The sequence below is a fragment of the Anopheles arabiensis genome, chromosome 3 (genome assembly GCF_016920715.1).
Source record: "Anopheles arabiensis isolate DONGOLA chromosome 3, AaraD3, whole genome shotgun sequence".
Classification (NCBI taxonomy): domain Eukaryota; kingdom Metazoa; phylum Arthropoda; class Insecta; order Diptera; family Culicidae; genus Anopheles; species Anopheles arabiensis.
In genome coordinates, this window is record NC_053518.1 from 75583618 (window position 1) to 75606872 (window position 23255).

Sequence of the window (23255 nt, forward strand, 5' to 3'; positions counted from 1 at the left end):
ACCCGTACCGCGCTTTAATATCCTCGGCACGCTGCTTTTACTTAAAACCGATTCGATTCAGGATACGCTACCTAGTAGCACGGCGCGTCAGTTAAAGTTATTGGGTTCCGTGCCCTCGGGAGCGGATCAGATAATTGCCCGCGGCAGTTCGAGCCCTATCGCGTACTTTTGTTCACTATCATTCGGGGCAGGCCAACGTAAAGAATCCGTAACCGTAAACGAACCCGACCAAACAGGGGGCGAAGGGGAACAAAAATCTCCCGGCGTCATTAGTTATCCTGCCGGGCGTCTGGCTAATCTGCTCCATCGAACGCGAACGTTCGCGTTCTTCGCTTCCCTTCGCTCTGCGCCAGTGTTAACCACCTGTCCATTGGAGACCCGTAATGTCACATGAAAATCACATAACGATTTTATCGTGAACTTCCCATCTTCTTTTCTTTAGAGTCGAGAGAAAGGGGCAGAAGACGAAGAACGAAAAAAAAAACGTCGGGAGCGCATTGAGATATTGGAAGTCATCGGAACTAGTGCTCGGAAGGGGTGTGGTTGAGGCAGTAACACTCCCTCACCGTCGCCTCCGTCGAACCCGTAGCTCTCTTTTCCCACGCTGGCATTATCTACGATTTGTACTGCGTGATACTGTACTCTCGTGCCATGGTTGTGGAAAGGCGCGCGCTGGTGGCTTTTGGTACCACACACCGCAGCAACAGATGCTTCTCGCACGAGTCTTCTCGATCCGGGAACTTTTTAGCAAGAATTTTGCCTTTGGTTGTGGAATTTCCTGATGGTTTGTACAATCTTTGGGCTGGGAGAGGGGAAGAAACTGGGAGCCCTGAAAAGGAAGGAGGAGTGGTCCAACCCTATCCCTTCGGGCGGGCGGTGCCACGAGTACTTCTCGTTATGTGCTAATGAAAGGCAGCTTAAGACGACGAGGCAACAGCGCTTGGCAGTGTCTTATCGACATTTTATGTTCCATTTTTTACTATCTCTCTCTTCTCTCTCTCTATCTCTCTCTCTTCCTCTCTATTATTTTCCCCTTATTTGCCTCCTTCATCAGAACAATCACGACAAGGCAAATGATCTCGGTAAGCAGCAGGCTCCCATACTCCCCGGGCCAGTTATTCTCGCTCGGGGCAGAACGGGGCGGTTTTCGTGGATCGATGAACTTATGTCCTCTATTTACCACCCATACCTGCTCTTCCCCCCTTCCGCTCTACTCATGTAAATGGAGCACAGGAAATCTCGCGTTCAAGTAAAGCCGCTCCTCTAACCTCAGTTTCATCAGTCTGCGAGCATCTGATTTCATCTTCACTGTCAAAGGGGTCATCGGAAGGGTTCAGGGTGGAGAGGATGGGGGGGGGATTGTACCAAACCATGGCAAAAACGAGAACAAAAAAAACCCCACCGGAGACCACTTAAGCTGAATGCCACCGTGAGGTGACAGCGTTTGCCGATGGTGGATGGTGCGTCGTGTTAGACAGTTGGTTTGACTCGACTCCACTGCGGCGGGGAAAGGCAAAGTGCGAGGAAAACCCCCCCGGGCGGGAAATGGGGTGGAATTTACTTCCACTATTTGCAAATCACTTCACAGGAGGTGAAAAATGTCAATCAGAAGTGAGTGTTTTTACTGTGAATGTGAAAAAACCAACAACGTCAAGCGGATTGAAATTGAAGGTTCGTTGGAGAGAGCGAGAATCAGCGCTTTCTGATGGTGCTGCAGATTGGAAATTGATTATGGTTTGCGGAGTTAGGATTATGATTTCTGCTAATGCAGAGCGTCGGGGAAAATGTAGTGAAGCGAGCAGTTTAATTAATTGAGACATCGTATGCCTGTTGGAGTTTGTGGGGAGCTCTTGCTTAAAGTGGTGGTTCTATGTGTATGTTAGAGCACTTTTGTCTTTTACGGAGGGATTCATAAATGAAATCGACTAGTCGAGTTGTTGAAGCTACACTTATTAACATCCTTTCTCTTAATGTTCCAATAGCTTTTTTGTATTTTCAACCTTTTTTTTGAATGCTTTACGTTTTTACTTAATTTTGTCTATTTTTAACTCGTTTTCATACGTTTATTGTTCGTTTATTATTTGCCTTCATTGACATAATTTCTGTGGGGCTATATTCTTGAAATATATATTTAAAATAATGACATCTGTTCATATTTATCTTTATACAGCAAGAAGCATAGAAAACACTCGATAAATGATGCATGTAGTTTAACATCTTAGTTATTTCTATGGAATTCTATGAGTTTTGATAAAGGTGCTCTGGTCTTTTCTTTTCCAAGGGGGATTAGTCACATGTTTAGTATAAATTCTTATGATTGAAATTATTTTATTATTATGGCGCAACAAACGTCTTAGTATACGACTGCCACAGGCCACTAATGGGCTTGGCTATCTGTGACGGAAAGATACATCCATACAGCAGCTGAATAGTCAATCATACTAAGTCGCTGTTAAGTTGTACGAGTTGATGGCTATACCACGACACCAACCCTTCAATTCACTATTTTGTGGTAAATTTTTGATACACTATTTCAGCTCAGCACGTCGAAAGAAGAATAATCCAAACCAAACTATATTTAATGCTTCATAGAATTCAATTAAAAAATATTCGAATAAATGCGTACACTTTATAACAAAATGAAATAAAATGTTCAAAATATTAGACCAAACTTCTATTGCATAAGTTCGCATTTTGCGTTAGGCCCGTGTCTATGAAAATGTTGCCGGAACATTTGTTGCCAAATCGTACCCCGACGAACTGCTAAACTCATGTTGCGGGAACCTTTTTGTTGCAAGTGAAACAAATCGATTTTTTGCACGTTTATTTGTTGCAGGAACATTTTCCTGATAAACAATAATTTAAACTTAATTTTAAAATATTTTTGTGAGCAAATATGTGCACAGTTGTTGAAATGAATAGGAAAATCCATAAATTATGCCATTGAACAAATGTTGCCGCAACATGTTCATTGACCCAGGCCTTAACGTTTGTTCCATTATTTCCATTCCCATTTTTCCTCCCTTTCTCAAGGCGCTAGGACAAGATGTTGTATAATCATGAAGAAGAGATTTGAGAAGTTGAAACAATTGTTTCATATAGAGCTGTTTGATTTACCGTACTTAAAGTTTTGCAAAAGTACAGGAATTATAGTTGTTTATTTAGACTTATTTTTTGATAATAGGAATTAATGTGCATTAAAATATATTTCATTTCATTCTAAAAAGACATGAAGGCCACAGTTGGGGTGAAGGGTCCAGACTTAAAACGAATCGGTGATTTTTTTGTTAGAAAATTAACTTAAAGCTCACTTGAATTGTTTTTTTTTTTTACATGTTCTACATGTCAGAAAATGTTTACAATTTTTTTATTATGCCACATAGTACAATCGTCAAGTTCTACATTCTAGCAACACGATTCTGACATTGATTCAAATCTCGTGAATCAAATTACTCAGGATTTAATGTAGCGTTTGCGTTAGCGTTATTTTAAAAATGCCATTTATGAACTGTACTACGAGATATGATGAAATAAATCACATTTTTTTAGAGCAACCAATAAGTGACTGATGTCACCAAGCTGCCATTGCACAAACAAGCAAGCAAACATCCTTTCATTTTCTTCGTTCTGTAGCACAGTGCCCGCCCTGCGCTGAAAAGCATGATTAGAAATCACTCACGTAATTGCGTTACAATACATCAGCTTACATCGAGCGTAGCATACGACCGGATCACACAATTTGCGTAAGTTGATGAAAAATCGCACACAGACACACACACACATACATCAATCGGTAGTATGTAAGTGGCACAAGACGGCAGGACGACTGTCGCTCGAATCAGCCCGATTATCGTACATGCAAACCCCGTCTAATCGATTCAACCGCTTCAACTTTCACGCGCCGCACGCTGCAGCGTGCTGTTTTCCCCCGTAAGTGCCCGGTCGTCGTTGGTTTCGATTTCCGCCGCACCCGGGAGAGAAAACGTAATTCCGATCAGCAGTGTTAGTGGTTGCTCAAATATCCGGCCCTCGGTGATGGTGGGGATGGTGCTGGGAGTCGGTTTTACAGCACAAAATGCAATAAATACCGGAAATGCAGTGAAGCGATAGAGCCCTGGCACTTTGGGTGGCTTGTGCGTCTCCTGTTTCGAACATCCGTCCCTCCCCCGCGTGGAGCCGCGTAGTCAATATTTGAGCAGACGATTTGTCAAAAGCGGGAACCAAGCACTGGCAAGACCGGATGGACTCGGCAAAAAGGGGACATGTTTGAGCGTAGATGGATCAAAAATCGTTGACAATCTGCGAGATTGCCATGCACGGAAGCATGGCGGCACAGGCGAACACGATGCCGATGTGGAGCGATGGAGTTGAGTGGTGAAAAGATTTCGCACGAGAACTGCTCGGCGCTTCCGGTGCCAGTCCATTCCCCAATAAAGGCAACAGCATCGTGCTAAGGAAATGATGGATAACAAGATAAATTTCTTCAGTGCTTTTTGCGACCGAAGCATGCTGCTGGGGCAATGGGTGCTGGTCGTAAGATGTAGAACGATTGATTAGGGGGATCGATTCCCGAATGGCCGCTGTGGAGACAAACTCTCAAGGCGCCCGGACCAAGAGACATCGCTATAGCCGTGGAGTAGTTGGGCGTATACATTGCGATCGGAAGTCGATAAGTTCATTAAGTGTTTGGTCGTATTTTGTTGATACTTTCGAAGGACGACCGGGCAGACGAATGGATGCTTTTCTTCCATGCTTTGCGTTAGATGCTGTTGAGGGGAGAGCGACTGTGGGAGGATATTGTAGCGTAGGGAAAAGAAGCAAACCAGGACTAGGAATATTGTGTCTTCCGACGTTCTTAATCCGCGACTTGCATCCAATCAAACAAATATTAAGTTTTTAAATGAAAAAGGAAATAGAAGTAGAAAAAATAAGAAGAAACAATAAGAAAAAAACACATAACAACAAAAAAAAAACAAAATAATGTTAGTGAAAACGTAAAGATATAAATCAGAATATGATGCCTACATTCCACAACTTATTGCAGCAAACTGAGTAAAACAAGAACACATGTAACTGTCGCGTGAAAGTACTTCCCCATTCGGCAGGAAAACCCCTCTTTTTTCTTGGCAAGCACCATCACTGTCTCAGTAGGCCCTGTCTTCACTCCAAAACCAATCGCGACAAGATTGATTCTTTCCTGGAATCTTTCAAACAGGATGAGGTTTTTTGGGCCTCACGTTTCCAGCGAAACTAGTTTCCACCGTTGACCCACAACAAGGACCTCTTTAGCACTCTTTTTTTCTCTCTCTTTTTCTCGCTCTGATTCAGTCTGTTGATGCTAAGAAACCGTTCCATCAGTGTGCGCTCAACCGTAGCTCCAACATTCCATCCAGAATGCCTGACATCTTCCTGTCCGGGGGTAGGATAGACACATTCTGCGGAGATCCCCCCCCTTTTCGCCGAACTCTCGGCTAGTTGAGCGTGTGTAAGCGCGTGCACAAACAAGTGGTTTCGGAAGCACTCCGTTCTCTTCCCGATTCCCGATGCCCGATAATAGCCTGGGGCAAAGAAACGGTTAAGAAGGAAGGAGCCGCGCGGACGATAGTTTGAAACTGGGGGTGAGGCTGAAAGTTTTTGCTCGCTCGAGCAGAACGGCCGTCGTGTATAGAAGCACAGTGGCTTTGCTGGTACGCCGACTCGCTAACATGCTCTATGGACCGATCACTTCTTGCAGCAAATTCAAAGTCGTGAAAACCGGGGGGAAAGGAGATGGTGTCCCACCCGAACGAGAAGGTGGACGTGGTGGTCCGCTTCCCATTTTCGGAAGCTCAGACGTATTGAGACGAGCGCTGGAGCGAAGGATGTTTGTCCTACCCTTGTGAAGTGTGTAGGCCTGCCGTTGATTATGTTGGGGCTGGAAAGGAAATCAACAAACACTAATCAAGTCGCAAGAAGTTGCGTTTTCTTTCCCTTTCCACGGCGCGCTTTTCTTTTTATTCTTCTTATTAGTTCTGTTCACTGTTGGGGCCTGGAATATCTTAATCGTTTTTCGGTTGACGGAAAGATTGCCAGGTTGATTGCTTTTCAGCCCAAAAAAGCCCCCATCGGTTGAGGGGACAAGCGTGCGCAATTGTGTGTAAATTTTAAGTAGTGTAAAGACGGTTCCATCGAAAACTTGCACCCGGGCTAAACTCAGTTGACCTTCGGTGTGGGATGAGACGTATGAAGTAAATAACTCAACATCGCAACAACAACAACCACAATGGGGTCCTTAAAATAGGTTTCACCCTTTTGGGAATTTGTGAAGTTTTTTGGGGAAGCAGGGGCAAAGAATTTGTCATGCAAGACAGACTCTTGCAACTTAGCATAGAGCCCATACGCTACTACTGGAGGCATCTGATCCGAAGAGAGAGTGAGAAAAACTGATAGAGAGAAAAGAAAAGAGCTAAAAAGACCCGTAAAAAGCCGTCTGGAAACAATAAAGCATCATAATTCTGTTATCGCCCCGGTTTTCCCACAAAATGTAATTGAATCCGGCACAGGGATGCCTCCCGTTCAGTTCTCCGGGTAAGGATGTGTGTGTGTGTGGTTTTGAGGAACGTTCAACTCGCAAACGACATGGATTGCTTGTGTGCGGGAGGGAAGTTTTTAATTCAAAAAGGATAAAAGAAAACCCAGAAAACCCCAATGGGTGAAAGGGGCAGCCGTCGTGAGGGAAAGGCGTTTTATAGCCCTGCGGTGATTTTAATGCCATGCTCAATTATGCCACCACTTCAGGGTTCTTCTTCTTTCTTTTCTTGTTTTTTTTTGGTGCCCTCCCCTCGGCAGTATGATTTAAGGCCGTGATAAGACTCGAGATAGATGGATTAAATTGTCGGTGAAGTGTAGCTAAAATTGCATATGAGCTTTTAAATTCTTTTTTTATTCCTGTTTGGGCAGTGGTTTTTACATGCCAATAGCAATATAACGTCAATAGCATTGTTTTCCTGATGCTATGGGTGTGTATGTGTGTGTGTGTGTGTGTAGATGAAAGTGGCGCGTTCTAATGAATTGAAGTTAATCACTTTTATCGCATGGTAGTAAATCTAGCACATAACGAGCTTTTTTTTGCTATTCAGGAGTGGAATACATAAGGAAAAATGAATGTTAAAATGCCATTTTTGAGAGATGAAAACATCCCCAACGCGCACTTAGGCCTAACTGCTGAACCATCGCTGAAATAATCCATGAATTGGAAGGAATCCTAGCGTATAAGAGTTGGGAATCAAGTTTTCTTATAAGAACACACTTTAAAATTATTGATAAGTCATTTTTTTCTATAGCTGAGTTGTGAAGTAGGATTTGATTCATGTCTGCCAATGCCTGACTTTTGAGAAACAAGAATTGGCCCAGTTGTTTTGTAAATTCTTCTTCTTCTTTGGCACAACAACCGTTGGCGGTCAGGGCCTGCCTGTACCCACTGGTGAAGTGAGCTTGGCTTTTTCAGTGCCTTATTGTTACCATAGCAGGATAGTCAGTCCTAGGTATGGGGGCCCTGTGTATTTAGGGGCTTAAATCCATGACGGGCATGTTTTTAAGTCGTATGAATTAACAACTGTACCACCAGGCCGGAAATCTAATTTGTAAATTAAATAAGAAAAAAAAAGGAGGATTTAAATTTCTGTACTTGTACATACGTATCTTATGCAGTGACTCAGTAAATTGATAGTACAGCTACATAGAATTTGCGTATTCAGATAACTTATACTTATCGTAAAATTTAACTCTATTTCAATAGCCTTGCCCTTTTTGTAATAGTTAAGTTGTTATTTCCTATCCTAATTGATGGAATGATTTACGCAGTTTAAAATAAATATGTTAGCATTTAACTGCAAATGTAAATTGGTAAATTAGGCCAATTATTAGCAAAAAATACATGAAGCCATGGTAATGAAGCATAATTTGCTTAAAATATTACATCATAACAGGATTTCGAATGATTTGTTTCACTGCATATTTTGGCTACATGTTGAGGTTGATCTCGAATTTCTCGCTCTTCAAAATGTAGCTATATTGTACAACTTAAATCAACAACTATACAACTGAAGTTCCTTTTGGCTCTTATACGTTCAACTTGAATAGAACTTTATCTGGAGAAAACAATAATTTTTCATAACTTACATACGGACTGTCCTTTTTTGTTCATGAAAACTTTATTATGTACTCAAAGATGGCATGTACGTCCTCATAATTATAGGTTTTATATGAATTGTTTGAATTCAAATTTAAAAGTTGTAAGCTTTGGCTAAAATATATCACATTCGAAGAATGAAAATGTTTTAAAAAAAATTAAATGGAATGGTATGAACATTAAAAGGTTAGCTTTAATTGACCAAAATATCTGCAAAAAAAGAGAATGTAGAACATCTAACAAACATTTAGTGAAGCACTATATGTTTCACGATAATGTAGCTACATTTTAAAGTAAAGTAAGAAACTCAAGTACCTTACAATGTAGTAAGTAGAATTAAGACACAACATAAGTGAGTAATTCAGTTTAGGAATAAAAAAACGAATTTATTTTACACAAACATGAAGTCCCTAAGTGGATCAGTTTTTACACTGCTACAGTTGCAATAAAACAGTAATAATAAATATCACACTTTGCCTTTGGGTTAAACCACTCCTCTTCCTCCTCCGCGTCCCGTGACTATAATAAGCCATATAAATCCTACTTTTCACTTTTTTTCCTGCATGAGTGGAAAAACAATCCATCACCCGGAGGCTCCTTTCCCGTGCTAGGAAGCTAATTCTGGTTTTAGGCACACAGACAGTCCAAAACTCTGCCGTGAGCGTAGTACGCGAATTACCACAAAACCGCCACCTGAAAGTGTAATGGTTTTTTGTTTTCCTGTGATACTTTTTACGGCCAAAAAAAAACCCGCAAGTTTTACATTCAAACTTACTGCGGTAGAAAAAGGTGAACACGAATTAGGTGGTTAACAAAATTAAACGATGCGTTTAGCTTTAGGAGTGTGTTTTGTTAATCCAAGCGAAGCATGTTGTTTTTTGTTGATTTTTTAAGCTATTTGCCGTACTCACATGCTAAACGAATCCACTGAGATTGTTTTCTGGTCTGATATTTTTGCGCCTTATTTTCTGTGTTACGTTAACATTGAATAAAATTACATTTCATTTTAGTTTAATCATTTGGTTGACATGTTTTATGCTGTTGTTAATTTGATTTGATTCACATTCGCTTTGTTTGTTCACTCAAATCCCTATTTATATTGCAGCCTTGAAGTATTTCTAACAAACAACTCATTCATCCTGCTTATTATTCAGTCAAGCGTTTTTATAGCTAAATTATATTTTGTTCGAGAATCATTTTCACAAATTTCACAAATGCTTTTTGGATGTTTTTTTACACTTATTTTTGTATTATTATTAAACATTCAAAGCTTCTCCTGTGAATTGTTATTTCCTTTTTATAGTTCTTAAAATTCACCAGTGACTAAAAATATAGTTTTCTAATGCCAAAAAACCAAAAAGTTTTGCAAACAAGATTGCCAAAAATCCTAAAAACATAAAAACTCACAACACACATTAAAAAGCTCAAAACAAGCACAAAACATTACATCAAAATTAAAGCGCAAAGTTTACGTTTGACAAACAAAGTTACCGTGCACTGCTGTGGCCCCTCCCGTACAGCAAACAGAGCGAAATGCTCCCAAAAAGTACATGAAAAAAAACGTCGTCAACATGCAAACAAGAGTGAAGAGGCAAAGCGACAAAACATAATCACAGAATCACAGAGGGACAAGACAAGTTGCCGTCCAAAAGTTTGTCGCTCTCCCCATTTCGAGTGTGGCGACCTTTGCGCCGGGCCAGGCGGAGGTGGAGGTGGAGCGAATTTAATGTAGCAAAAGTGTTAAACTATGCACCGTGGCGATGGCGTATCAGAAAAAGCATAAATCTTAGCGCACATGAACTACGCTGGTTATGCGCGCCGTTCCTCTACCATTCCCGCTTTGTACATGTGTGCGCTATATTGTACAAACTAGCGCTTTCCCGTCGTACTTTGGGAGTTTTTCTTTTTTTTATCTTTTTGTTTATGCCAGGAATGCTTATTTGAGGAATGAGAATAGAAAGTCACTCATTTTGTTGTTTTGTTGTTGCTGGTTGCTGGTCCCTTTACATGCATTCCATTCTGCAGCCCATTTCACTCTCTCGCACACATATCCAAAACGTACTGATGTCACCCTGTTCAATGGCGGTATTGAGAGCCCCCGCCGCAACCAAGGGAAGGGAGAAACAAATTCGCCAGCATCAAGTTCATTGTAATGTAAGCTGAAGGCATCCCTCGGGCTGCGGGTCATATTCTACGGCCAGTCGTGCTGGCCACACGCGCCACAGATGACCGCGGGTTTAAAACTTCAGCGAGGTTTGCCACTGTTGGCAAAAATGGCAGCACAAAAAATGGTAGAGAGCAAGAGAAGTAGCAAGGCTGAAAATAATTCAGCAACAAAAACCAAAAAAAAAAACGAATATCCGGAAGCCCACCAAACACAACACAGGGGGAAAAAGAAGTGTAGTTTGGTTGAACGCCTTTTTACACGCCCCTACTTTGGCCTGAAGGGGTTTTGTAAAAAAAGGACGTCAGTCGGCCACAAAACCACTAACAATCCTTTCAACTTTCAACCCTTATCTTTCTCTCTCGTGGTGTCGTTCGCGAATAGCCCGTTCGCCCGGGTGATGGCAGCATGTCGATATTTATGGGACCAAGGGGCGCTTTGATCATGTGAAGGGGTTTAGTAAAAAATATCGGTAAGTTTTTACTATGTTTGCCTGTTGTTCGTTACATTAATGTACAGTGAGCATAATAAGAAAAAAACAATACCATATTTTACAACGGTTTAAGATATTGAAAAACATTTCAGATCATTTCTTTAATATTATGCTGAACCGCTACTATTAACAGCTTCAGACCTTCGGTCTAGAATTATTCTGATGCCTTTACTTAAGTCTTATAATTTAGTCCAAAGTTAAACAACTGGACAAACATACTATGAAAGGAACACCATGCGGATGGTAAATAAATAATAGCAAAAATATTTAACATTTGAGCACCATTGAAGAAAAAATAAAACAGTTGTTTTAAATCTTGTCATAAGATATCATTATCAAACACAGTCTTTCCCAGGGTTACGCGAATAATGCGTTCCGGGGACATTCGCGTAGGTCTAATATCAGGTTTTTTGCCAAAAATAATTGATAAATAGTTATTGTTTATAAAATTTAGTTCTCTTATGCAATTAATTACTCATTTTATAAAATTTTCGTAGTAAATTCTGATTTTTTATTGATTTTAAACTTTTAGCACAAATGTAATTTATTTTTATTTATTGCATTTGGTAATTGTTAGAGAAAGTTGTATTGATGTGACATATAATCTGTTACAATTAAAAATTCGCGTAACTCGAGTTCGTGTAGCTCGAATGTCGCGCAACTCGGGGAAAGATTGTATAACAAATACAGCAATTATTGTCAGTACGCGATATTCGATATACGCGAATTCTCAGTACGCGATTCCTTTAAATTTGACAGCTCAGAGTGTTTTTTTAAAATATTTTTATATTTTGAAATATTTTATGCTCTTATTGAATTTCATTAATGTTCAAAAATCATTTTGCATTGAACTTGTGCAAAAGATACCTGTTTTACAATAAAAATATTTAATTTAAAACTCTGTTTCGATAGTTTTCGACCCTGAAACCAGTAGTATAAACTCTTTCTCCATAGAAATCCGCTATACGCGAAAACTCATATGATACGCTATTATGCTCGGTCCCGTACGATAGCGTATATCGGATGATGACTGTATCCGTACTTACCTATTAATTTACTGAATATGTTTAATTTTGTTGAAATTTTGAAATATTCGTTGACATGGGAAAATTGGTTCCTCATATCTCACTGTTTTGCCATTTAGTGTCAGTTTCCACGCTAGCCCGAATCCGAAGACTCCTCATGAAGTATCATCCCAATCTTGAGCCAATCTTAGCATATTATTATTATTTTTATTCCTCGTAAGGACGGCCTGGTTGGCCGTATCATTATAATCTTAGCATATCCTTTAGTATAAAAATGAATTGCATTCTTTTAGGCATTTTTAGGCAAATCGCGGAGTATGCCGCAAGATGATCACAATATATATTTACTTTGAATCTTGTCAAATATTTTAATGAATTCCTGAAGTTTTTAAACTCACATGATATTATTGCTTAATTACACTGTACACAATTTTGGAATTTTGCTCCTCGTTCCCATAAGCTTTGTTGCTAACTTCATCCATGTAATTTCTTCCTTTTCGTGTCTTTCCAGAGCACTACCGGACAAAATTCCCATAAGCATGACGCAGCTGAGGCCAGCCAGCAATCGAACGGCTTTTGATCAATCGCTTTCATTCGGTTTTGCTCCCGAGCGCAGCAAAATGTAGATGGGCTTGCGGGAGCTGCACCATCCCGTGCGTATTTTAAACCGGCACAAATGAAGATCGGCTGTTCCGGTGGGGCGTTTGATTAAGCCAGCAACCGAACGCAGTCAGCAGCATGGGATCGTGTCGAACGGTGTACTGATCGAGTCTTGGTTAACGCGACCCGAACCCCTACCCGTGTGTATGTGTGTGTAACCGAATTGTCCATCCGTTTGTCCAATTTGTACCGTCGAAAGATTGATTAAGGATAAAGGACACGAGCGCGCCTTGCAACGATGGCCGTGGCCCACACGACGGCCGTCGGACTGGTGGGAGCAAATTTATTCATCACCATCAATCGCATCATCCTCGGTTCGTTCAGCAACATAGCGATCGGCATCGGGACGTGCTACTTCCTGGCACCGGCCGGGCCCGTCCACGGCGCTATCCGGCTGACCCAGCGTAACAACCATGCGAACATATCGGAGCTGCTGGACAACTTGCTGCGCGGGTACGACAACAGCATTCGGCCCGACTTTGGCGGTAAGTGGACGTCACGCGGAAATACTAACAAGCGTTGTGGGGAGGAGGAAGGGGGGGGGGAGGGGTGGATTTTCGGCGCAGATAAACGAAAGCTTCCCACCAAAGATTTGGCGGAAATGCTATCAAAATGTTAATCGCAAGTCGATGGTGGTGATGCGCGCTGCGGACGTTGTTTGTTCCGAGGGCAAAGCTATAAAACGGTTCTTGGGGGACTTTTGGCAAAGGTACAAAGAAAGCCCGGATGGAATATTTACGCGCGAAAAGACGCGCGTCCGAGCTTTTTCAGATGGCCGTTCCACATCCATCAATATTCATTATTCATCGTTTGATAGAGGAACCACATTGGTCGGTAGTGCTTTCGCGTGACTTGGTCATTGACGTTGTTGGAGTTGTTGCCTGTCTTGAACGAGTGCTTCCTAATACCTGATTTATCGGGTTTACGACCGCATCAGATGTGATGATTTACGATTTGAAAGCGTCAATAACCGTACAATTGGTGCGTTCAAATGCAATTGCATTCTGCTGTAACGAAGTAATGGAATGGCAGACATGTCGCTTGAAAAATAGTTAAATAAAGCTAAAGTGCTAGTGACATAGAATTCATCAAGTGGTCAATTAGTGCTAGTGCAAATTGTAACACTTAAAGGAGTGTCAATGTCCCTCAGATACTCAAGCAACATCTCCATATCAATTTGAGCCTCAAGATAGGATTGTTCATTGCAGCTGGTGTCTTAACAAAATAAAGTTCTATGATATCAATTATTTAAACACTGTGTAACAACAGCACACAAGAAAGAATTAGCAAAAGTTCAATTTAAGAGCAGAGAATATTGACTAGGAAAATAGCTTAAGGGGAAAATGGCAGGTTTATCAGCTTGCCACTGTGCATTTCATGATCAAATGTATAAGTACTCATGATGGAACAGTCATTTAGAGATTGTTAGGATGAAGAAACAGGATCTCCAAAAGTGTTTTGGCAAATTCCCGAAAACTTTTGGTTGCTTCCCATTTTTTGTATGTCTTTCGATGACTTGTTGGCATTTCACAGAATATTTCGATTCAATTGTTTTGCTGTCCAATCCGACAATACTAAGAAAGCGTTTGATAGAATCCACTAATCCATGGGATACAACGAGCCCAAAATTTTTTTTGGAACTGAATAGTGTTTGCCATAAAATAAGGGAATATTACTCAATCACGCATCACCAAGTGATTTTAAATGCTCATGTATGTGCCGAAAGCTTCTGCTCTTTTATTTAATCGAAAGAGGTCCGTGGAAACATTTCTATCACGAACTGTTGAGGACATAACTGGCCGGGAAGGATTATGACTTAGGTTCTTGAATAGAAAAGCTTGAATGTGAATGAGGTAATTTTACAATCCTTTGAATGAGAATAATTTATCAAGGTTTAGAGTCTAATTTAAATAAAAAAGAGAATGAATATGAGTTTATCTATTTGGTTTATATTCAAAGATCTTCGATAGGGTAAAAGACCGCTTTATATTTATGATTAATAGTGTTCCAATTGTATCAAAAGTAAATCTTCCTTCATTAATTAACCATGAAGCTCTCTACCTAGCCTCAGTGTAAGAAGAACGTAAACGCTTCCCAAAACTAATACGCAATTACTTTATCTACGCAATCGATTAAGCACAGTTCCAGAAACGTGTAGTAACCCGGGCAATGTTCAAAAGAGCAGACTTATTAATTGTGTCATTAGTAGCTCCATGACATCTCCTGGCAACGGAAAATATGTACTACTGCTTACAAATTAGTTTCCCTCAATCAACAACCAATCAAATCAATCACGACGTCACGTGAACAGACCACCCCACCACCTGTAGAAGCTCTCCCTTCACTCCGCGTTTCTCACCAAAAACTCCGTCGTCCATAATCCTAGCAATATAACTTTGTAACAAAATACTTCCGCTACTTGTAACTTGGTACATCCCCAATAAACCCCCCAGTGACCTATCGATTGCCGATGAATGACTTATTAACTTTCATCATATTGTATTTTCGCTGCATCCTGTGCTCTCACCTTCTTCTGCTACGCACTAAAAACGCTTTTTCTAACTTGGCAGGACCGCCGGCAGTCATCGAGGTGGATATTATGGTGCGCAGCATGGGTCCGATTTCCGAGGTGGATATGGTAAGTGATAACCGATCGAATTATGCTTTCCGGGAGGGGAAGGAAAATCGTGGCATAGCATAGCTGTGTTATTGACCAACGCAGAACGTTTGCACTTGCGTGTGAAAGGTGTGTGCGTGTTTTTTCCGTTACTTTTCCTGACCCTCACACAAATGATCCCGATGATGAAGGTAAAAAGCAGACTAACAAACAAAATGAAACAACGTAATATACCTGACGCGCGCTCTCTCTCTTTCTCTTCGTTTCTTACAAACAAACGAACAGTGTGATGCCTAAAGGAATGAATGATGAGGGGTTTTTCTCGATTTTGTTCTGCGACGAAGGAAAATGAGGAAACTTTCCGCACGGTGCGAAAGACCGGCTATGAAAACCGATGATGATGCTGTTTTTCCACCTTAGGAGTGGAATATTTAGCAGCACGGGTTGTGTGCTGTAACGCGTGTTGATTAAACGGTTTCCCGAATGCTGAAGAAGTTGTTTCCGTTGGAAAAGTTTGCGAGCGTTTGGGAGGGTGCGTATGGTGCGAGTTGGTTGTAAGTGGTATAACCAAAAAAAGCCACATGAAAGAGAGTTCAAACCACTGGTGGAAAGAAGAAGTTGTTAGCAACGAACGGAAGGAAGCAAGTTCCTGAAGGGTCTGTATGAATGTATGGACCTTTTCGCGTTTGTGGTCAACATCCCTGCTGTGCTATGCCTCTTTAAAACATTTCCCACAAATGGATGGCATTTCGTTTGTAATTTTTGGCTCCTTCGCTTTGCTCTTTGTGCTTTACTTTTGTCTGCGCTTAGCGGATTATTTTGGACATTTTTTAATGTTTTTATTTTTATTTTAAAGACCATTCTTATTGCTCATGCGTTGACTTTTTTGTGATATTCTACAAAAAATGTCATTATTCAACTTTCAACCTCTTTTTCTGCAACCGCTTTCGCACTGTGAATCAAAGGATTATAAATTTCCATTTTTTCTTTTGCTGTTTTGTACTTTGAGCTTATCTCTCGATATCGATATTGTTGAGCATCCAAACGCATCCCACCAAGCACAGCATTATTACTTTCTAATGCCGTTGAAAAATTCCTCCCTCGCCGTCCGTCCCACCGCCTAGCTCGTAAAGATGGCCCCAAACAACAAGCATCAAACATCCCGAAATCCTTCATCTGCATAGTTGCCGCCATAGTTCGGTGCAAGTCGGTTGTTTTGCCGGAAACTTGCTCCTTTCGTGCTGGAAGTTACGAAGCTGTGGCCTCATTTTTATGTGGCCGGTTGGTTGTAAACAACTGGCAAGATTCACCGTTCACCTTTGCGTATAGGGAAGGGAGGAAAAGGGGCTGCTTCTTCGCTGTGCATTGTAATCAACAATGTGTAACATATCGTTTCTCAATCCCGTGTTATCGTAGTGAAACCCGAGGAAGCAGGCAAAAGAAAACTCTCCTCATTGTGTACCAACCGAACCAGCTGGGAGGATTATTAATACACTCCGCTCAACGAGAAAGGTGTGGGGAGTTTATCCTGAAGTCATACCCAACCAACAAAGATACTGTCGCCAGATCGTTCTAGCGAAAGACCCATTTCTGGATTTTGCTGAAACTTGTGTAGAAGGGTTTCCCAAGGGGATTTATTTTTTTTGTTATTGCGTGTGCCACCCAAGAATACAGGATATTGATTTATGCTTTCGTGTCTTTTTTTTATATCCACTCTCTGTTACCATTGTTGCATTTTACCACACTGTTCCTTCTTCCCGTATGTCTGTCTCGTAAGGTGTGCCGTTTGAGTGGTTTGAGTTTGTTTGTAAGCCTTTCTAAGGAGTTTTTGGCCACAGAATAACGGAAAAGCGATAGCGCCGGTGTCGTCTATTCTGGTTGCTCTGTGTTAACTTCAAAAGCGTTGACTCTTTGATTGATACTGTATTGATATCGGTCGTTGAAGGTAAAGGTAAAGCCTTTGCTTTTTTTGTCGAGAGGTCCTTTTCATTGGTCGTGGTGACGGTGAAAATGACAATCATACATCAAGAATGACACTCAAATGATTCAAAAGAGGAACAAATGATAAGACAACTTTTGAAAGCTTCAAGATATTGAAGGTAGCATATAAAATTCTAGTAAATAATAATAGTCCATATCGCAATATTTAGATATTTTAACAAACATTAATATATGTTGAAGGAAGTGTAAATATCATAACACACAAGTGTGCTATTCATCTCGTGGAAAGACTTTGATTATATAATGCATAAAGGTTTCCAAAATAATTTGTTCCAAGGGTATTCCTCAACATAGATTAAACGTAATAGAGATATCAAAAACATTATTTATGAAAGTAACTGGTGCTGGGTAGATACGTATAACAGAAATTATGGTCAGTGTAACCTCCTAAGCCTCATCTTTAATCTCTAACATCCTATTTGAACTTAATCAATCATGTGTTGAATGTTACACAGGCGTCTGTGGTTTGATCATAAAGGATGTTCTCGTAAGGCCGTATCTCATATGATCATATGATATGATAATATGATTCCAAATTTTCATATGGGAGGCTCTGTCTATAGCGGGTTGGAACTAGTGTTGGGTAATTCAGATTCAGATTCGTGAATCAGTATGAATCTTTGGAATGATTCAATGAATCTGTATTCCGATTGGAAAGATTCATGAATCTCGAATGTTTCATGAATCTCGAAGGATTCATTAATTTTGCACGATTCATTAATATCGAAAGATTCTTTAATCTTAAAAGATTGATGAATTTCAAAAGTTTTCTATATCTAGAAAGATTAATGAATCTCTAGGGATTCATGAAACTCTAAGGATTCATAAATCTCTAAAATTCATAAAGCTTGAGCTTTTTATTATTCTTCTTTTTAGCGTAACAACCTACGTGGTCAAGCCAGACTATACAGGCTTTTGAGACTTCTTGTACTATGCAGTTCTATGCAGATTGGGTAAATTAAATATTTTGGAGATCATACATCTCTTAAGATTCATGAATCCCAAGAGATATATGAATTTTAATGGATTTATGAATCTTATAGATTCGTGAATCTTCAGAGATTCATTAATCTTTAAAGATTTGTGAATCTTTAGAGAATCACGAATTTTTGAAGATTCGACTCGAGATTCGAATCGCTCATCACTGAAGATTCATATAATGAATCTCAACGAAAGATTCATAAACCCAACACTAGTTTGAACATGTAATTTTTTTCAACTAGTCTTGCTTATCAAGAAGTCATTCACGAAGTGCTACGAAATCATTTGATTTGTTCCAATGGAATAAAATGTTATTGATTTATAGTAATTACCTAGCAGAGATCTGGCAAGAGCTTTCAATTAAAACACAGTGTCCCCATATCCGTAATTGACGGTTGGTCCTTTTTTCAACGAAGTGTGCTTTTCATTTCCCTTTCCTTCCCATTGAAAATCCTACAGTTAGCTGCTATTAAGTATCTTTTTAAAATGAAGCATCTTCTGCTGCATTTTATTTTCCCAAAAAGTGACACTCGAAAAAAAAACAAACTGTTACTAAACAACATCTCCGATGTACCATTTCCTTATAAGAATCTCAGCAAACAATCCGTTCCAAATAGTTGTGTGGCAATGGCGGAATGTGAAGTATTTGCTGTCTCCTGCATTCTGATGTAGTGTTTCATTTCTCCTACACCTTTCTTTCGCCCCCACGCCTAGACGTACTCGATGGATTGCTACTTCCGGCAGTCGTGGGTCGATCGGCGGCTTGCATTCAGCGGCGCACAGGACACGCTGGCACTAAGCATTTCCATGCTCGGGCGCATCTGGAAGCCGGATACGTACTTCTACAACGGCAAGCAGAGCTATCTGCATACCATCACGACACCGAACAAGTTCGTGCGCCTCTACCAGGACGGACGTGTGCTGTACTCGAGCCGGTAAGTAAGCATTGAGCGAGCATCTGCAGGAGGGAAAAAATCTTTACCACACATGAGCCCCCACACTATGCCATTAGCAGTAGGTTGCGCGCCTCGAGAAGAGACCATCAGCGGTACCAGAGCAAATGGATTGCTATTAATTTAGCTTGCCGGTTTGAACTAATTCGTGCCGCAGCTGTTGAGCGTTGTACTAATTGATGGAGTGTAAAGATTTTTCTTTCACGCTCTTGACCTGTGCACGGCACTGGGGCGGGTCTTGGGCTGGGAGCTGAAATTGATCAAGCTGTCACTGGGAATCATTGTTTTGGGAGGTACTAATGGAACGCGACCGTCGATGCTCCTCTGAAGTGTGTGTTAGTTTGTTACAGTGCTGCAGGCAAGTGAAGAGTCTATTAGCTTTACAAATGTGCTGGAAGCTTTTCTCTAAAATATAAGATGATGCTTGTGCACCGATAACGATCTGAAAAAGTGACAAAAAATATCTGATTTTCATTGGAAAATACCCCTAAAAGGTGTATGACTTTTTTTTTAAAATATGTAGTTGTCGTAAACATTTAGTCCCTAAAGTGGTGGTGACCCAAGAAATTTGAAGAATTACTGTGGAACAAAATACGACAATTTTCATTTCGTTTCATACTAATGTGTTAAGCTGCTGCAGAAGCTATTTTGCTGCGGTCGTGGCCACGAGCTCCTTCATACTAGCAGTAGATAAATGCTTTAATGAAGTAATGTAATGCCTCTTATTTTTAACACGTCTTATTAATCCTGTTATAAAAGCGTCACTAATCCATCAGCATTGTCATAATTCATGAGAGCAGTAATTGATTAAATTTTCATTTTTGCCAATACAAAATCACGCTGTTTTTTGTTCCATCTGCCCCGTTAATGTAAGCGATGCGATGAAATATCACGACCAATATTCGTTTTTCGTCAATTAGCGATACGCAAACGGTGCCTGTTCGGTTCAGCTTTCATCTTTTTCCGTTGCCGGTTTTTTTCACCCGATTCCATCAACGGCATGGGAAAGATTTGTGCGTGTACTTTTGTTTTTTTGGGGCTGCAGCATTCCACGCCACGCTGTTTTTTACTTGTCAGAGTTGTCCTGCTATCAGGACGCATCATCGCACGATCCGAGACTACCGAGCTCCGAAGTGTCAACGTGAAAACCCATCAGTGTTCCATTAATTGACTCTCGTCCGCTTCGTGTGGTCTGTTTTCCCACCACCGCTTGGGGTGCTTCTTCCCCAGCGCCGGCCGGACGCACATCTTTCATCGTTTCGGATTTCTATTAATGCACCATCGTCGGGTGGTGATATCGGAAACGCACCAAAATGGCACACCGATAAAACGGCGTGCAAGGGAAACGGCAAAGCAGAAGAGTATGATAAAAATGGAAACAAAACGCACAAACAAAATGGGTCGGCAAACTTGTACCGGATCTTTGCGCGAATTGTAGACACACACAGACACAGTGCTAAAAAAGATCATCAAGAAATGGAAGGACACCGCTCAGCGCGGTGTCATGATACACACTCGGGAGCTAATCGAAAAGCACGCGATGGTCAGGCAGGTCAGGAGGGACGCAAACCGGGACGGGAAATCGTGATAGAAATAGAAAACGAGCCTCCGCTAGCCGCTGTCCGTTGTTGCGTTTTGGAGGAGGGTCGGTGTGTGATAAGGCAAATAGAGAAACAATATTTGACCAGCGGTGAAGTGTGTTGCTTCTAGCGCAACAAACCGAGCCCGTGAGTTGATTCAACGATCCACCAACGCCTCGAGCACACCGGTTGGCTAACGATTTGGCAAATCGATGACAGACGTAATAGAATGAGTTTTTACAGAATACGTTGAAGCTTCAGTTCTCGGTATTTCCTCGCAATAGGCTTTGCAAGGTTTCTGCTGCCACCGCGGTGTCATGACAATGGCAATTTTGTTCGGCGAATTGGCTAATTTAAGGCGTTTTTCCTTGTGCGACAGGTATCACGTTTCCAGAGAACAAGCTCATAATTTGCACCCGTGGGTTGGCTACCGTTCGTACCAGACCACGCCTGATGGTATGCAACGTGCCTCACATTGCCAGCCTACTTGATGTCTTATTGGTTTCTTTTGGTGAAAAGTTAAAGATTTGATTAAAGACTTTTCAAGACAAAATTAGTGCGAAAAATGCTGCACTATTCAACAATTGCAAATTGCCTAATTTCAGGGGTTGTATCTGGTACTGGTATCACGTTATCAAGAAAATGTATGTTAGTCGCGCCCGAAAGGTATGTTACCTTTTGTACATCGATTTCGTACGCCTGATTTTATGTAATTTGCTGTTCATTACTAGCTTATTTCATTGCATTTTGTTACTGAATTTTTAAATAGTGACACATTTCACACCATCCCACTAGATGACTGCCTCACCCATTTGCACGTTGTCGATGGTCGTTTCATATTGCTTAAATGATCGCTTACTTACCTCCGCTTGAATCCGCAAAAACCGACGCAACAGTGCTGGCGTATCGCAAGGCTAGCTAGAAGCCAGCCGATCTGTGAAATACTATCAGCGTGTTTGCCTACAGCAGCCGAGCGTCGAGCGAAACAGCAAAACAGTAAGCAAATAGAGCAGGCAAGCAGGAAGAAAGGAAAAAAGGCAAACTAGCTACTGGAACTACAGATCCCGAGGAAATGGGAAAACGCCAAACGCAAACCCAATCAAATTCACTCCGGGCGTTTGTTTGCCCGCTGTCGAAGTGCGGCTCGGAATTCATCAATAATCGGCCAACTTTTGTGGACGTGGGACGGGCTGTGTGACTGGTGCGCGGTGTTTGGTGTTTTGTTTGAGCGAGCAAGCAAGGTGGGGAGGAGACTCCCGTTGGAGAGAGAGCGGAAGGGCGTTCCGTCATCGCTAGACAAATCGTCTACCAAACGGCAGTGGCGGCGCTGGGCAGTGCCTAGACTTATCATGCTGGTCATGCCCGGCACTGTATAGCGTCACTAGTATCCGGGGTGTACTTGTTTTGTTTCGCAAGATTCGCATTGTGCAAGAACGGTCATATAGCTAGTTACTTTTGACACACGTGCTACGCTGATGCTCGGGGCAACCGCGGAACCGACTCGGATGCCGACGGGGTCAGGGCACAGGGACGCGCGAAATGAAATCGATTGTTTGAGAAAGTTTTTCCTCCACGCCCCCCCCCCCCCCCCCGCCGCAGCGTTTGTGGTTTGGCGCAAATCACAGTTTCACAGCACGGTGTTTGCGCCGTAGAAGAGCTCCATAAATAATCATAAAGTTTGATCGGTCGGCAAAAAGGTTACCGGCGTTCGGTTTGTGCTGCAACTGCACGTACAGCGTTGCTGCGTACGGCTCATTAACTGTGTTTCTGGGCTTAAAGTGTTATCCGGCGGTAGTGAGCATTTGATGCGCCTGTTTTGTAGCGAGCAAACTGGTGTTACGGGTATAGCACGAATGGTTCCGTGCTACAATGACAATTAAAAGCAATGGAGGAAGTGATCGTTTAAAATGGATCCAGTTGGTGGTCTGAAAACCTTTAGCTGATTTGGTTCAGCCTGTCCAATAGGAATGTGATAATCAATGGGAAACATGATGTTGGTTAAAAAGTTAGAAAAATTAACTAAATATTTCAATAAAAATTTTCAATTAATTGAAAGCTTTAAAAAAATTAAATTTCCAAATTTTGATGTACTCCGTTTAATATTTTTAATAATTTTAAATTAAAGAAGATTTGCTATCATTTTTTTTCAATACCACGACAGCTATTTGTTGCTTCATTATCATCGATCGCTATCGATTTACTCACCTTTCCACTCCCTTAGGTACACCAAATGGCCTGCTTTTGAACCACACCAGGTGAGAAGGCGCACCATTCCCGAGGCCACGGTTTAAATCCTTCGTTAAATACCGCCAAATTGCATGCCAAACGAGCTGCTCGGATCGGACCGATCTAATGGTCCGCGGATGGCGCCTGTTTCGGGTCTGTAGCAAACTACAACGAGCAGCCGCGAGTTGTGCTCGCGCTGTAGTTAATATTGCCCGGGGGATTAATTTGGCAGACTGCGTGGGGGAATTCAATTTCATTGCCATGGTTTGTACGCAGGCGATGCAATTGGAAGGATGCGAGAGTGTAAGAGGGGGAACAGGGACCACTTGGTAGTACAGTTTATGGACAAGTGCTTTGGTTGACGGGAATGGGTTTAATTTAGGCA

The 23255-nt window shown here is 41.4% G+C and overlaps 1 protein-coding gene across 2 annotated transcripts in view; it reads left to right on the forward strand.

Annotated features, from left to right (window-relative positions):
• The window catches only part of LOC120905093 (gamma-aminobutyric acid receptor alpha-like), a 68424-nt gene that overhangs the window by 20476 nt on the left and 24693 nt on the right, over positions 1-23255 (forward strand). For both annotated transcript variants that reach the window (XM_040315790.1, XM_040315791.1), the window contains exons 3-5: positions 12364-12997; positions 15083-15150; positions 18826-19046. In XM_040315790.1, coding sequence (XP_040171724.1) covers positions 12751-12997; positions 15083-15150; positions 18826-19046 — 536 coding nt within the window. In that variant the 5' untranslated portion in view covers positions 12364-12750. The remainder of the gene's footprint in view (positions 1-12363; positions 12998-15082; positions 15151-18825; positions 19047-23255) is intronic.